This window comes from Equus asinus, chromosome 14 (genome assembly GCF_041296235.1).
Source record: "Equus asinus isolate D_3611 breed Donkey chromosome 14, EquAss-T2T_v2, whole genome shotgun sequence".
Classification (NCBI taxonomy): Eukaryota; Metazoa; Chordata; class Mammalia; order Perissodactyla; family Equidae; genus Equus; species Equus asinus.
The window spans coordinates 33,210,769-33,226,820 of record NC_091803.1 but is presented as its reverse complement, the minus strand read 5'-3'; the positions used below and the strand labels follow the sequence as shown (position 1 = coordinate 33,226,820).

The window sequence follows — 16,052 nt, the reverse complement described above, 5'->3', positions numbered from 1 at the left end:
TTGATGGCATCCCAAACGTCCCTTAAACTATCTTCCCTCTGATTGGATGATTTCCACTGGCCTGTCTTTGAGTTCACTGATCCTTTCTTTGACTTGTTCTAGTCGGCTGTTGAACCCCTCTATTTAAACTTTTCAGTTCAGTTATTGTATTCTTCACCTCTATGATTTCTGTTTGGTACATTTTTGTACTTCCTTTCTTTGCTGAAATTTTCACTTTGTTCATGCATTGCTCTCCTGACCTAAGTTATGGTCAGCTTCTGGAGATTTATCTTGTTCTTTTGTTTGTTGTTTTATTTCTCTGTTTCTTCATTTTCCTTGGCTCTTTGTGTTGGTTTCTACACATTAAATAAAACAGCCGTCTCTCCTAGCCTTGACAGACTGTTCTCATGTAGGAGGTGATCCTTGACAGTCAGCCTGGCTGGAGATTCTGGGTGCCTCTCAAACCTTTGTGCTTGTTCAAATTGCCATCTTTGTTCTTAGTGGCTCCTGGGAGATTAGGGTGTGCTGAGTTCCATCAGTGCCCTGCAGGGAGAGGAAAAGTGCACATGTCCATTTGGGCTCCTGAAGGACTGTTAATTGCCTGCCCTGTCACCTTCCAAGGTTATTGGAAACCCAACTTTTGGGCAACAGCCAGGAAAGTTGGGACACTAGAAATACTGTCTAGCCCCTTTCAGGGAGAAACTGGAAGGTGGGTGTTTTTGCCTACTCTCCCTGTACTGATCCAGGGGGAATAGCCACTGGCTATTTAAAACCACTTCTTTGTTCTCTGTGGTCTTGGGGAACTTGAAAATGCAAGTCATTTTGAGTGTTTTTAAGAAGAATGAATATTAAATTTTGTCAAATGCTTTTTTACCATCTATGGAGAAGGTCAAACTATTTTCTCCTTATATCTATTAATTGGATGAATTTATATAAACTTTCTAATGTTAATTCATCATTTCATCCTGGGATAAACTCCAGTGTCTCATAAGGCATTATGTTTTAGGAGGCTGCTGGATTTCTATGCAGTTATTTTTTTTAGGAGTTTGCATCATTATTCTGAAGTGAGATTGGACTTTTATGCCTAGCAAAATATCCTTTAAAAGTGAAGGGATTTTATCTGTAGTATCTTCTAAATTGGAAAAATCCAAACATCCCTTCACAGGTGAATGGATTAACAAATTGTGGTATATTCATGCAATGGAATAAAACCCAGCAATACAATGGACTGACTATTAATGCATGCAACAACATGAATGAATCTCAAAACAATTATACTGAGTGAAAGAAGCCAGATAAAAAGTGTATATGTTATGTGATTCCATTTATATAAAACTATAAAATTTAAATTAATTCATAGTGGCAGAAAGTACATCAGTCATTGTCTCTGGAGTAGGAAGTGAAGAGAAGCAGGAGGCAGAGGTTACAAAGGGACACACAAAAAATGTTGGGGGTGTTGGATATAGTGACTATCTTGATTGTGGTAATGGTTTCACAGTTATATATATATTTATAAAAGTTATTAAGTTGTACAATTTAAATATATAGTCTATTGTATGTCAAATATAGCTTGACAAAGCTGTTAACAAAATGTGTTGGTGAATGGTGGTAAAATAAAAACGTTTTCAGTGAAAAAAATATGAGATTTATTACCACCAGCACACTCTTGCTGAAGGAAATACTAAAGGATTTACACTTTAAGAATAAGAAAACCCGGGGCCAGCCCCATGGCCAAGTGGTTAAGTTCGCGCACTCTGCTTAAGTGGCCCAGGGTTTTACTGGTTTGGATCCTGGGCATGGACCCAGCACCACTCATCAGGCCATGCTGAGGTGGCGTCCCACATAGCTCAACCAGAAGGACCTACAACTAGAATATACAACTATGTACTGGGGGGCTTTGGGGAGAAGAAGGGAAAAAAAGAAGATTGCCAACAGATGTTAGCTCAGGTGCCAATCAAAAAAAAAAAGAATAAGAAAACTGATCCAACACAGAAGGCTTGCAATGGAAGAAGGACTGAAAACTAAGAAAAAGGTAGTAAACATATGAGTAAATGCCAATGTACACTCACTCTATGAAGTAATCATATTAATGAGAATTATGAAATAATTAGAACACGGGACAATGGCCAGATATAAGTTCCAAAAGTAGTAAATAAAGTTAAAATGTTCTTATTTATGTAGTCTAGGAGTAAAATATAGTGATTAATTTTTTATTTTGATAAGTAAGACTATTTTAAGTTTTAGAGAAACCACTAAAAGATAGAAATATTGTCTATAAATTTAAAAAGTAAAGCAAAAGATGTAATGATAAAAAATGCTCAATCAATCCAAAATAAGGCAAGAAAAAAGAGAGTAACCAAGATGTGGGACAAATAGAATACATAAATCAAATTGAAAGATTTAAATTCACATATATGAGTGACGACTTTCAGTATAAGTGAACACAATGTTACAGTTAATGGGCAAAGATTGACCATTTGGATAAAAATAAAGAAATAAAAAATTAAACTATATCCTCTTTACAATGGGCATATTTAAAAACATAAGGAAAATTTGAAAGTAAACGGAGAGAAAAAGATAGCTAAAAGAGCAAGGATAGTTATAATAATATGAGACAAAACTTTAAGGCATAAACTATTACTAGAGTTAGAAGAGTGTAACTGCATAATTTTCATCAGAAAGACATAGTTTAAAATTTTACAGGGGCCAGCCCTGTGTATAGTGCTTAAGTTCAGCACACACTGCTTCAGTGGCCCAGGTTCGTGGGTTGAGATCCTGGGTGCAGGCCTACACCACTCATCAAACATGATGTGGTGGCAACCCACATACAAAATAGAGGAAGACTGGCACAGATGTTAGCTCAGGGCTAATCTTCCTCAAGCAAGACAAGAGGAAGATTGGCAACAGATGTTAGCTCAGGGTGAAACTTCCTCAGGAAAAAAAAATTTAGGTGTCTAAGAATATAGTCTCAAAATATACAAAGCCTAAAAAGGAGGAAGAATTCAAGGAGAAAGACAAATTCATGATTACAGTGGCTAATTTTAACATAACTTTTTCCTATAGTAGACAGAACATGGACATTAAAAATCATTAATGCTGTACAATATTTGAACAAAAAAATTAACAGGCTTAATCTAAAGAAATATATAAAACATTATACCCAGCAACTGAAGAATGATACTATTTTTTCATACACACAAGGAATATTTATTTAGAAGAACTGATCATATGTTGGATTAAAGCACGGTTCAAGAAATTTCAAAGATACATAAATAGATATTTATAAAAGATACCATTAGAACAATACGAACCCTTGTAAATATCAGAAGAAAATAAAAAGGAAATAAACACCAGGCATGTCAATAAATATAAATTGGTTTAAGTCACCTATAAAATCTAATCTATAAAATACAAATCTAATCTATAAAAAAGATTTTAAAATTGCAATCCCAAATAAAGCCCAAACTTGTGCTAACCTTAAGACATGCCTTATACAGTGATTCAGAAATGTGGAGAATAAAATGCAAAGAGTAAGAAATCAGGAATTTCAGCTTTAATTTAAAACAAGGTGGAATTCAAGTCTAAAAGCATCAAAAATGATAAAAAGGGCACTAATACTAAAAGGTAACATTATAATGAAGACTAAAATGTTATGAATATTTTTTGAACCAAATGACACATAAGCAACCTCCCTAAGGCAGAAATTATATGAGATATGAGAAGAAAAACAAACATGAAGTGTAATTCTATTCTTTTAGTCTAAGACAAATCATGTCAATAGAAAATAAATATGGACAAAGAATATGTGGGGCCAGCCCAGTATCATAGTGGTTAAGTTGACGCACTCTGCTTCAGCAGCCCAGGGTTCATGGGTTCAGATCCCAGGTGCAGACCTACAAACCACTCGTCATGGCATGCTGTGGCAGTGTCCCACATACAAAAGAGAGGAATATTGGCACGGATACTAGCTCAGGGACAATCTTCCTCAAGCAAAAAGAGGAAGACTGGCAGTGGATGTCAGCTCAGGGCCAATCTTCCTCACCAAAAAAAAAGAATATGTAAGCAACATAGTCAACATGGTAAAATATATATATACGTGTTTGATATATATCAAACTCTGCATCCTTCAAAAATAATTCACTTATGAATAGGATCATTTTTATGCTATACATTAAAAAAACAATATTTCCAAAATATAGATATATATTTTTTTCTTATTGTAGTTGAATAAAACAAGAAATAAAATCAGAATAGGAAAAGCCCCTCCCATTTTGAAATTTAAAAGTTCACCTTTAAATAACTCTTGCTTTCAGTCAAGAATTACAAAAATTTATAGAAAATAATGAAAGCATTATATGTCAGAGACTATGAGACTAAATCACTACTCAGAGAGTAATGTATAATCTTATATACTCATTTCAATAAAGAAGAAAGAATAAACACTTGACTCAGAAAAAAACAAAAATGAATGGAAGGAAAACACATAAAATGTAAATGTAGACAACAAGTGCATAAATTAATTAGCATAAATATAAAGTTAGCTATCCAACAAGTAAGTCAAAACAATTAGAACTTTGTAAAAATAAAGAAATGGATAAACCTATTTAAAAAAGGAGAGAACACAAATGCATTGAAAAGAAATAAGAAACACAAAGTACTTGAATCAAATTCATGCAAATAAAATTTAAATCTTTAGTGGAACTGATAATTTTCTAGATACATACAAATTATTAAAATTGACCTCATAAGAAATAGAAAGTAGAAAACTGAAACAATCATAATTTCCATAGACGAAATAGAGAAAGTTGTCAAAGATTCACTCTTCAATGAAATAAAATAAAATAAGGTCAAATAAAATACCAGTCCAGGAAAGTTTCATAGGGACTATTCCATCAGCTTTGTTAAGAGCAAATAAGAATAATGGTCTTTAAATGAGAAAAACTAGAGAAAACTTTCATAGAAAAATTAAGAACAATATAAAATAAAAATGTATTTTAAAACAAAAATAAAGTCCACATATAAGTGAGATCATATGGTATTTGTCTTTGTCTGACTTATTTCGCTTAGCATAATGCCCTCAAGGTCCATCCATGTTGTTTCCAGTAGCAGGATTTCCTTTTTTATCATTGAATAATATTCCATTGTATAGATATACCACATTTTATATATATATATAAATCTATCTGTATATATATATATCTTATAATTGTTATCTGTGGGTGGGTTGGACTGATAGAAGTTACTTGGCCATTGCTGGAAGTGGAATCCTATACATTATTTTAATTGATCTAATAGAATGGTTCCTTCCTAATGATATGTGAATAGGCAATTTCATCTAACAAACATCTATCTTGGACACATAGTAGTGCACAATGTGTATATGTTGAAAATTCCAATTAGGAATGTTAGTATTCCATTTTACTACAGTGGGTTCCAGCTGTAAAGATTCCTTAGACTGGAAAAGAAATAATCCTTCTTGGGACCTTTATGGGTATCAACCTTCTTAGCAGCATGAGCTAGAAAACTTCAGGTTTTCTATCTCATCTCTGTTAACTGTATACTGAATAGAATAGTTGACTTAGGTCTGTTGCTTATGATTACCCTCTTGATTCAGGTTAGGTCAAGAATTGGCTATTGTCCTCAATCTGACCCCATGCTGAACCACATGACAGGTCGAGAATTGCTGATTATGTATGCCAGGCTGCGGGGGGTCCCTGAGCCAGACATTTATAAGTATGTGGAAACCTTTTTGCATTCAATGCACCTGGAAACCCAGGCTGACAAGTTTGTCAACATATACAGGTGAGACATTGTGCTGTTGCAATTATTAAGCTGCCTACCTGTGTTTCTACTATTTAGAATGAATGCCTGCAAACTCAACCTGATCCCTCTGTCACCCAGAGGCAATGACTGTAAAATAGACTAATGTCCTCTCAGGGTTTAGATGTCAGGAATAAGTCAGATCCCACTTGTATGACGTTAACCTTTTGCAGATATAAGCTGTATTGCATTTCAAAAAAGAGCACCTTTGTTCATATCTCCCTATGGTTCTTTGTCTCCCAAAAACAAAAATATTTTACCAATAATGATGCTGAAATAAATTACAAAAGAAAAAGTCATTTCAATGAAAATGAGTTGATATGTACATCTGGATTTGGGCCTACTGCTTTGTGAGTCATATCAAATCAGTACTGTGTTTATATGAGCTAATTCTGTCCCATGAATTAATGATGTGTGTACCCTTCTTTCTCTTCTACTTTCTCTTTCCTTCTTTGATGATAAAGTAGAGGAAACAAACGTAAATTGAATACTGCTATTGCCCTAATGGGAAATTCCTCAGTGGTATTCCTGGATGAGCCATCTACTGGCATGGACCCAGTAGCCAGGCACCTGCTCTGGGATGCAGTTACATGGATGTGTAAAAGTGGCAAAGCTATCATCATAACTTCCCACAGGTATGACCCATTGGGATGTTTGGTTGAGAGTTAGAATTGTACAGGAAGGAATTAGTTGGAGCCAGGAATATAGGTCAGTGAACTTGTCTAAGTATATGATCTACATAGGAGGGACCATGTGTAGAGGCTGATTCTTGGCTAAAGCCAAGAATCCTCAGTTGAGTTCTGGAATCCAGAACTGACAGAAGGTAGGAAGTTAGGGAACTAATCCTGTTGTGGATTTAAGAATCAACTGCTTTGAATTTTAAAATCTCCTCTTCCAAAATACAGTCATGCATCACTTAATATTGGGGATACTTCCTGAGAAATGTCATTAGGCAATTTTGTTGTTGTGTGAACATCACAGAGTATGCTTACACAAACCTAGATGGTGCAGCCTACTACACACCTAGGCTATACGGTACCAATCTTATGGGACCACCATTGTATATGCAGCCCACCATTAACTGAAACATTATTATGCAGGGCGTGACTCTATGGTCTTTTGGTGATCATCTGCAATACCAAGATTTCTTACTGCAAATGTTACCTTATAATCCTAGCTCTGTTTTGAAATATGAAATTTGCCCTCTGAAAGGGAGTCTCTTCAGCACTATCTCCTTTGTCCCCTTAGCATGGAAGAATGTGAGGCCCTCTGTACAAGGCTGGCCATCATGGTAAAGGGGAGGTTCAAGTGCCTAGGCAGCCGTCAGCACCTGAAGAACAAGTTTGGTAATGTATACAGGCTGACAGCAAAGATTAACATTGACAAGAATGAAGATAAACTAGGGGAGTTCAAAAACTTCATTGCAACAGCTTTCCCAGGCAATAAAGGTAGGACTGACTGTGACAATTATGTTAACTCATATATGTTGTTCTGCTGCATGTCCTCAATAATTAACTTTTTCCCATGAGTTATTGATGTTTGTTGAGCTTTTATATTAGGATCCTTATGGAATAATTTTTCTATGAAATTATCCCTGATAATGCTAAGAAGCTATCTCAAATAGCAGAGATTCTCACCTGTCTCTTGTAGGAAACAACCAGTAAGATGAACCTGTTCATATATATTCATTTAGAGTTAAATTATTAAAGTTAAGTCCCTATTTGTTATCCTTGATAATTTTTTAAAGTTTCCCCTCTTTTTGAGCATGTATCCTCTGCCTTTCCCTGAGCTGTGAAACAGGCAATGCTTGTGAAATGCAAACAAGAACAAAAAACTCCCTTTTCTCCTTTCAAGGAAATAATCTGGATATGTAATGCATAAAAATCAATCATTTTGCTTTTGTGTGGTAATCTCAGTAAGTGCCTCTCGGTGCACATGGTACACAGCATTTATTGCCAGATTCTATTTATTTCTATTCCTGCTACTTTATTCTAATCATTAAGCAGAGACATGGTAAGCCTTTTAATAATTCTGACTTGCTTAGTCTTCAACTTGAATGATTACTCTAACAACAATGTGGCGGTCCAGTGGTCAAAATGCAAGATTAAAAGCATGGAGGCTATAACAATGGTAAAGCAATAAATGGTACTGGCCTGCACTGAGGAAGTGACATTAAGAATGGAGAGGAGGAAATGGATAGATAGATAAATAGACAGATAGATAGATATATAGATATAGGAATGGGCAATTCAAGAGGAGGAACCACTACCCGGGAAAGATAATTCCATATTAATCAGGTTAATTATACTTAGATATCCAGATAAATATGTCCATTAGGAAGTTGAATATTTCATTTAATCATGCATTCATATGATAAGATTTATGGAGCACTTATTGTATGCAGTGTTGAAGATAGTGAATTAACCACATAGAATCATAAATACTCTGAGCCACTCCAACATCCTACTCAACCTAAAGGAGAAAGAGGACACAAAAAACTGAGGACAAACTTTTCCTGAAGGAGGTGAACACAATAGCTTGGTTGTAAAACTATGTAGGTAGGTTTGCTGATTTAGCAATCTTTCCCTATACTACCCTTGAGCAAATTAGCTGTTTCAAATAAAACTTCCCCATTTAAAGACAGCAGAATAGAAAGGAACCAGCATGGGGCCTATACATAAAGATCATCCAGAAAAGGAGAAAAGAAAGAAACATAACATGTGAAAGGCAACTTAAATATACCTTTCAGTCCCAGATTAACTATATGAATTGGAAGATTATTTTAATTAAATGTTCTCCCTAATGGCAAAGAATTTAAGAGATTGTGCATTATTTTTAAAAGACCACAAAGAAAATAGTTCCTCATTCTACATCATGGCAGATGATACTCTCAGAAAGGTCCTGCTGTTAAAATTAAAATACGTGCTGGAAAACATAAAGTAAAACTGCTTTTTAATGGTTTGCTTAGACTGAGGGAAAAAAGTGAAAAAAATTCAAAGAACCAAAATAGAACAGAAAAAACTTATCAGGATGAAACCTAATAGTGACAATAATAAAATGCAAAAGCTGGTTTGTCCTGAAGCAAATTCTAACACCAGTACTGAGATAAGAGTTGAAACTTTGGACCCATTGCAATGCGTGTAGCTTAACCTAAGATTCTCACAGTAAGCAAGGACCTTCAAAAATGAACAAATGCTCTGCTTTCCAGCCAAGTAGATAAGAATGTTGAAATCACCACTCTGTCCTAATAACAATTAAAAAGCTGAACAAACTGAAAAATCAACAACTCTTCTAGGATCTGAAAGAGATGTGAGGACACAGGGTAAACCACTACAGCCAAGATTGGTGAGACAGACAAGCAAATACAGGGAGTCATGGCTTACTAGAGCAGAGACTCAAGTAGAAACCACAATGGGAACCTGTGCCAGGGTAGGAAAACCTGATCTGCTGGAGATGCTGTATGGACAATTGTGAGAGGTAAAAACTCCAGGGGGACCCAGTTATGGATAGCTCCCACAATATTGTGATAGTTACCTTCAGGACCTTGACCAAGTTACCAGAGCAACTATCAGATAAAAATCCCCTCATGCTTCTAGCAGGAGAGGGGAAAAGAACCATTTTAAAACACATCAGAGAACTCTTTTCTTTGTAACAAGGCAGGTCCTTGGGGGAAACTATTTGACCAGAGCCTAACTGACCTGGGGAAAGGGAAATACCCAACTCCAGCCAACTCTAGCCATCTTGTTCCACATAAGAGGGGAGAAAAAAATTGAGACTCTTGTGAAGTTCATAGTCCAGAGGCATAGGCTCACTGAAAGACTGAGATATACACATAGGCTATAGAACACTTCCCCTTCCCCACATCTCACCACCAGATTACTAAAGGCCTATTTTTGCCTTTCCTTTTTGCCAGGAAGTCTAGTTATCAAGAAAAAGTTATAAAGTATACCAAAAGGTAAGAATACAATTTGAAGAGCCAGAACAAGCATCAGAACTGGACATGGAAAGAGTGTTGGAATTAAAGTCTATAATGGACAAAATGGACAGCATTCAACAATAGATGGGCAATGTAGGCAGAGAGATGGAAATCCTAAGAAAGAACCAAAAAGAAATGCTAAGAAAGAACAAGAACAGAAATGAATAATGCCTTTGAAGGACTTACTAGTAGTACTAGTAGTACTAGTAGACTAGTAGACTGCATAATGGGAATACCAGAAGGAAAAGAGAGAAAAGAACAAAAGAAATACTTGAAACAATAATGACTGAGAATCTCCCCCAAATTAACGTCAACACCAAACCACAGATCAAAGAAGCTCGGACAACACCAACAGGATAAATACAAAAAAAAAAAAAAAAAAAAACTACACCTAGGCCTATCATTTTCCAACTACAGAAACTGAGAGAAAAAGAAAAAAATCTTGAAAGAAGCAAGAGGAAAAAGACACTTTACCTAGAGAGGAACAAACATAAGAATCACATCCGATTTCTCACAAGTCATGCAAGCAAGAAGAGTGTAGTGAAATATTTAAAGTGTTGAGAGAATAGAACCACCAATATAAAATTCCATACCCAGGGAAATTACCCTTTATTGTGAAGGAGAAATAAATACTTTGTCAGGAAAAAATACTTGAGGGAATTTCTTGCCAGTAGACGTGCCTTGCAAGATGTGTTAAAAGAAGTTCTTTAGAGAGAAAGAAAATGGCGCAGGTCAGAAACTCAGATCTACATAAACAAAGAAAAAGCATCAGAGAAGGAATAAGTGAAGATAGAAAATAAAAAGTTTAATTTTTCTTACTCTTCATTCACCTAACAGATAAAAATTTGTTCAAAATACTAATAGAGTGATGACATCAAAATGACCAAGTAGGAGTTTTCTACTGTCTTCCCCACAAAGAACACCAATTTTGACAGTCACCCACATGTGAGAGTGCCTTTGTGGAAGTTGGAGAGTCCAGAAGAGAAGTTCCAGGACACCAGTGGGCAAAAAAATCCAAACTTGGTCACATTTGTGAGTGTTAAGAGGAACAGTTTCACTTTACCAGTGTCACCCCAACCACAAGGTGGCACATCTCAATGCCAAGAGAGACCTTCTTGGCCCATGAGGGAAGGCAAGAACATGTGAATGAACGCCTGGCTTCTCAAACTTTGTGGGACCCTGCCAAAGAGACCCACTTCTTTCTTGCCCCATCCAAAATACTCCTATTCAATATAGTACCAAAAGTTCTAGCCAGAGAAATTAAGTAAGAAAAAGAAATAAAAGGCATCCAAACCAGAAAGGAAGAAGTAAAATTGTCTTTGTCTGCGGATGATATGATCTTATATATAGAAAACCCTAAAGACTCCACCAAAAAACTGTTAGAGCTAATAAATTCAGTACAGTTGCAGGATACAAAATCAACATACAAAAATCAGTTGCATTTGCATGCACTAACAACAAACTGTCTGAAAAAGAAATAAAGAAGGGTTGGCCCTGTGGCTAAGTGGCTAAATTCATGCACTCCACTTCAGCAGCCCAGGGTTCACCAGTTTGGATCCTGGGCATGGCCCTACACACTGCCCACCAAGCCATGCTGTGGTGACATCCCACATAGAAGAACTTGAATGTCTTACACCTAGGATATACAACTATGTACTGGGGCTTCAGGGAGGAAAAAAAGGAAGATTGGCAACAGATGTTAGCTCAGAGCCAATCTTCCTCAACAAAAGAAAAAAAGAGTGAGAAATAAAGAAAACTATTCCATTTACAGTAGCATCAAAAACAATTAAATAGTTAGGATTAAATTAACCAAGGATCTGAAAGAACAGAGAAAACTATAAGACAGGGATCAAAGAAATTAAAGAAGATAAATATATATGGAAAGCTATCTCATGTTCATAGATGGAAGAATTAATATTGTTAAAATGTTCATACTACCCAAAGCAATCTATATATTCAATTTAAACCCTATAAAAATTCCAACAGTACTTTTCAAATAGAAAGAACAATCTCAAAATTTGTATGGACCTACAAAATAACCCAAAAAGCCAAAGCAATCTTCATAAAAAATAACAATTCTGGAAGCATTACCATCTTCATCTCAAACTATATTACAAAGTTATAGCAATCAAAAAGTCTGGCACTGGCTGGGGCCAGCCCCAGTGGCCTAGTGGTTAATTCAGCATGTTCTGCTTCAGCAGCCTGGGTTCAGTTCCTGGATGTGGACCTACACCACTCATCTGTCAGTGGCCATGCTTTAGTGATGGCTCACACACAAAAATAGCAAAAAGAGGAATATTGGCAGCGAATGTTAGCTTAGAGCTTCCTCAGTAAAAACAAAAAACAACAACAAAAAAGTATGGCACTGGCATAATAACCAACACACAGACCAACTGAATATAAATCAAGAGCCCAGAATAAACTCATGAATATACAGTCGACTAATATTTATAAAGGAGCCAAGAATACACAATGGAGAAAGAGTCTCTTCAATGAATGGTGTTAGGAAAACTGGATATTCACATGCAAAAGAATGAAATTGGACTTCTTACACTACTCACAAAAATTAACTCAAGAATGTTTAAAGACTTTAGTATAAGACCCAAAACCACAGTTGAAGAAAACTTAGGGGAAAACCGCCTTGATGTCAGGCTTGGCAACAATTTTTTGGATATGACACCAAAAGCACATGCAACAAAAACAAAAATAAACAAATGAAACTACATCAAACTAAGAAGCTTCTGCACAGCAAAGGAAACAATCAACAAAATAAAAAGGGAACCCATGGGAGGGGAGAAAATATTTGCAAACTATATATCTGATAAGGTGTTAATATCCAAAATATATAAGAAACGCAGACACCTCACTAACTCTCCCAAAAAAACCTGATTAAAAAAGGGCAAAGGATCTGAATAGACTTTTTTTCAAAGAAGACATACAAATGTCCAACAGGTGTATGAAAAGATGCTCAACATCACTAATAGTCAGGGAAATGCAAATCAAAGCCACAATGAGATATCACCTCACATTTGTTAGAATGGCTATTATCAAAAAGACAAGAGATAAAGATGTAAAGGGGAAGTCTTGTGCATTGTTTATGGGAATATAAATGAGTATAGCCACTATGGAAAACAGTGTGAAGATCTTCAAAGAATTAAGAATAGAACTACCATGATCCAGCAATCTTATTTCTGAGTATATATCTGAAGAAATTAAATCACTATCTCAAAGAGATATCTTCACTCCCACATTCATTACAGCATTATTCACAAGAACCAAGATATGGAACAACATAAATATCCTTTGATGGATAAATCGTAAAGAAAATGTGATATCTATCTACACAATGGAATATAAAAAAGAAAGAAATCTTGCCATTTGCAACAACATGATGGCCCTTGAGGGTATGATGTTAAGCAAAATGAACCAGACAGAGAAAGACAAATACTGCATCATTTCACTCATATGTGGAAGATAACAAATACATGGATAAAGAGAACAGATTAGTGGTTACCAGAGGGGAAGGGGATTGTGGGGTGGGCAAAAGGGACAAACGGGCATGTATGTATGGTGATGGATAAAAATTAGACTATTAGAGGTGAGCATGATGAAGTGTATTCAGAAGTGGATAAATAATCATGTACACCTGAAATTACACAATGTTATAAATGATTGTGATCTCAATAAAATTTCTTGGAAAAAAACTATCCTTGGGGGCTGGCCCGGTGGCCAAGTGGTTAAGTTCACGCGCTCTGCTGCAGGCGGCCCAGTGTTTCATTGGTTCGAATCCTGGGCGCAGACATGGCACTGCTCATCAAACCATGCTAAGGCAGCATCCCACATGCCACAACTAGAAGGACCCACAACGAAGAATATACAACTATGTGCTGGGGGGCCCTGGGGAGAAAAAGGAAAAACAAAAACTATCCTTGAAAAGAACCTAACTGTAATTGAAAATATCTTTGGAGCAATTTATGCCCTAAGGCACTGATGAAAACAATTAGAACATTCAGTTAGCAAGTAGTGGAGTTTACCATTTGGATGTAGTCAAGGAAACTGAGAGTCAAAGAGAGCCCTGCTAAAGAAACTGTCATCCCAGGGTGACTGTGCACATGTCCAAGGTAGTACCCTCTGGGGAGCAACATCAGAGGTTTTTCACACCACAAGAGGAAGGGGGAAAATAGATTTCACTAAAAAGATACAGCCAATCAATAAATAAATAAACAAGCAAACAACAATCACAAGCCTTGGAGTACTAGTACCAGAGTTTGTACACTATATTAACTAAAATATCCAGTTTTCAACAAAAATTATGAGACATGCCAAAAACAGGAAAATTTAACCCATACACAGTGTGGAAAAATCAAACAATGGAAACTATTTTTGAAAATGACCAAATGTCAGTCTTAACAAAGACCACGCTGCTATAATAAATATATTCAATAGAATAAATTAAACAGTGCTTAAAGAAGTAAAGGAAGGTATACTGAAAAATCTCAACAAGTAAAAGATATCAATAAAGAGATAGAAATCATTTTTTTAAAGAACCAAAAGCAAATTCTGTCATGAAGAGGTACAATAACTGAAATGAAAAGTTTGCCAGAGGGGCTTAACAGTAGATTTGAACTGGCAGAATAAGTAGCAAAATTGAAGATAGATCAATAGAGATCATGTGATCCAAAGAACAAAACTAATAAATAATGAAGAAAAATGAATAGAGCCTCAGAAACCTATGGGACACCATTAAACACATCAATATATGCAAAATGGGAGCACCAAAAGGAAAGGAGAGAAAAGAGCGAAAAATATATTTGAAAAAGTAGTGCCAGAAAACTTCTTAAATTTGATGAAAAACATTAACCTCTGCATCTGAGAAGTTCAAAATCTCCAAGTAGGATAACTACAAAGAGATCCATACACAGAAACATAGTAAAAATGCTGAAAGCCAAAGAAAAGGAGAGAATCTTGAAATCATTAAAATAACTTTGTATAAAATAAAAGAGGGAATCAAAAATGGGTAAGAAGTGACATCAAGGAAGATGGCAGGGCAGGAGGCTCCAGGAATATGTCTATCCACCTAGACAACAATTGTACTGGCAGAAACTGTCTGATGTAATTATTTTGAAATTCTGATGTCTATTTGAATACTTCCAGGTTCCAGGGGAAGATGTGGCCTACAAACTGTAGTTAATTTCAGTCAATTTCATACATTAATGAAGTAGTGGCTACTCATCCTTCAATGCCCAGCCCCATGGGAGGTAGCAAATCAGTGTTCCCAAAGGAGCTTGTGAAAGTAATGGTGGGCAATAAGGACCTTGCCCTCCAAATATCAGGAATCTGTGCCCTGAGCACAGATTAATCCTTTGGATCAAGGACATGCAGACACAAAGGCAGGCCACCATTGTTGCAACCACCATCAGCTGAAGTGGATTTCAGGGAATTTAGAGGGAAAGCACATTTTTCCTTTTTTCTTCATTTTTCCCTTTTCCCCCTTTTGGATGTGAGACATTTAAGGATTACGATGTTCAAAACTAACAGCATATACAAGGAAATTTAGAAAGTCATTTCACATGCTAGGGGAAAATGCATGCACAAAAAGGATCTGAGAAGACCTTAAGCTTATACCTCAAGCTGATCCCTAGCACACAGACAACATAGAACAATTTTTAAAAGATTTTTTAAACAGTAAACCTGGAGGAGGGGGAGAATCTGATTTCCAGAGTTACCACATTTTAAAATTCAAATGTCCACTTTTCCACAAAAACAAAATCCCAAAGTAACAGGAATGGTTTGGCCCACTCAAAGGGAAAAAATAATCAAAAGAAACCATCCCTGGAGCCAGCTCCATGGCCCAGTAGTTAAGTTCATGCACTCTGCTTCAGTGGCCCAGAGTTTCACCAGTTCAGATCATGGGCATGGACGTGGCACTGCTCATCAAGCCATGCTGAGGCAGCATCCCACATAGCACAAAAAGAGAGACCTACAACTAGAATATACAACTATGTACTGGGGGGCTTTGGGGAGAACAGAAGAAGAAAACAAAAGAAGCTTGGCAACAGATGTTAGCTCAGGTGCCAACCTAAAAAAAAACCCTCTGTAGCAGATACGGTAAGATGTTGGAATTTACAAAAAGAAAAAGAAACCACCCCTGAAGAAGAACAGATGGAGGACTTGCTAGACAAAGGCTCAAACAAGGGTCTTAAAAATGCTCAAAGAACTAAGTGAAGACATGGACAAATTCAGGAAAACAATGTATGAGTGAAATTGTAAAATCATA

General features: G+C 36.1%; 1 protein-coding gene across 6 annotated transcripts in view; it reads left to right on the top strand.

Moving 5' to 3' along the window:
- LOC106841718 (phospholipid-transporting ATPase ABCA3-like) overlaps nucleotides 1–16,052 on the top strand; it is a 217,997-nt gene that overhangs the window by 191,500 nt on the left and 10,445 nt on the right. For 5 of the 6 annotated variants that reach the window (XM_070484798.1, XM_070484796.1, XM_070484795.1 and 2 more), the window contains 3 exons: nucleotides 5,594–5,781; nucleotides 6,264–6,434; nucleotides 7,048–7,247. In XM_070484798.1, the coding sequence (XP_070340899.1) occupies nucleotides 5,594–5,781; nucleotides 6,264–6,434; nucleotides 7,048–7,247 (559 nt within the window). The remainder of the gene's footprint in view (nucleotides 1–5,593; nucleotides 5,782–6,263; nucleotides 6,435–7,047; nucleotides 7,248–16,052) is intronic. The other variant, XM_070484793.1, reaches the window with a different exon arrangement.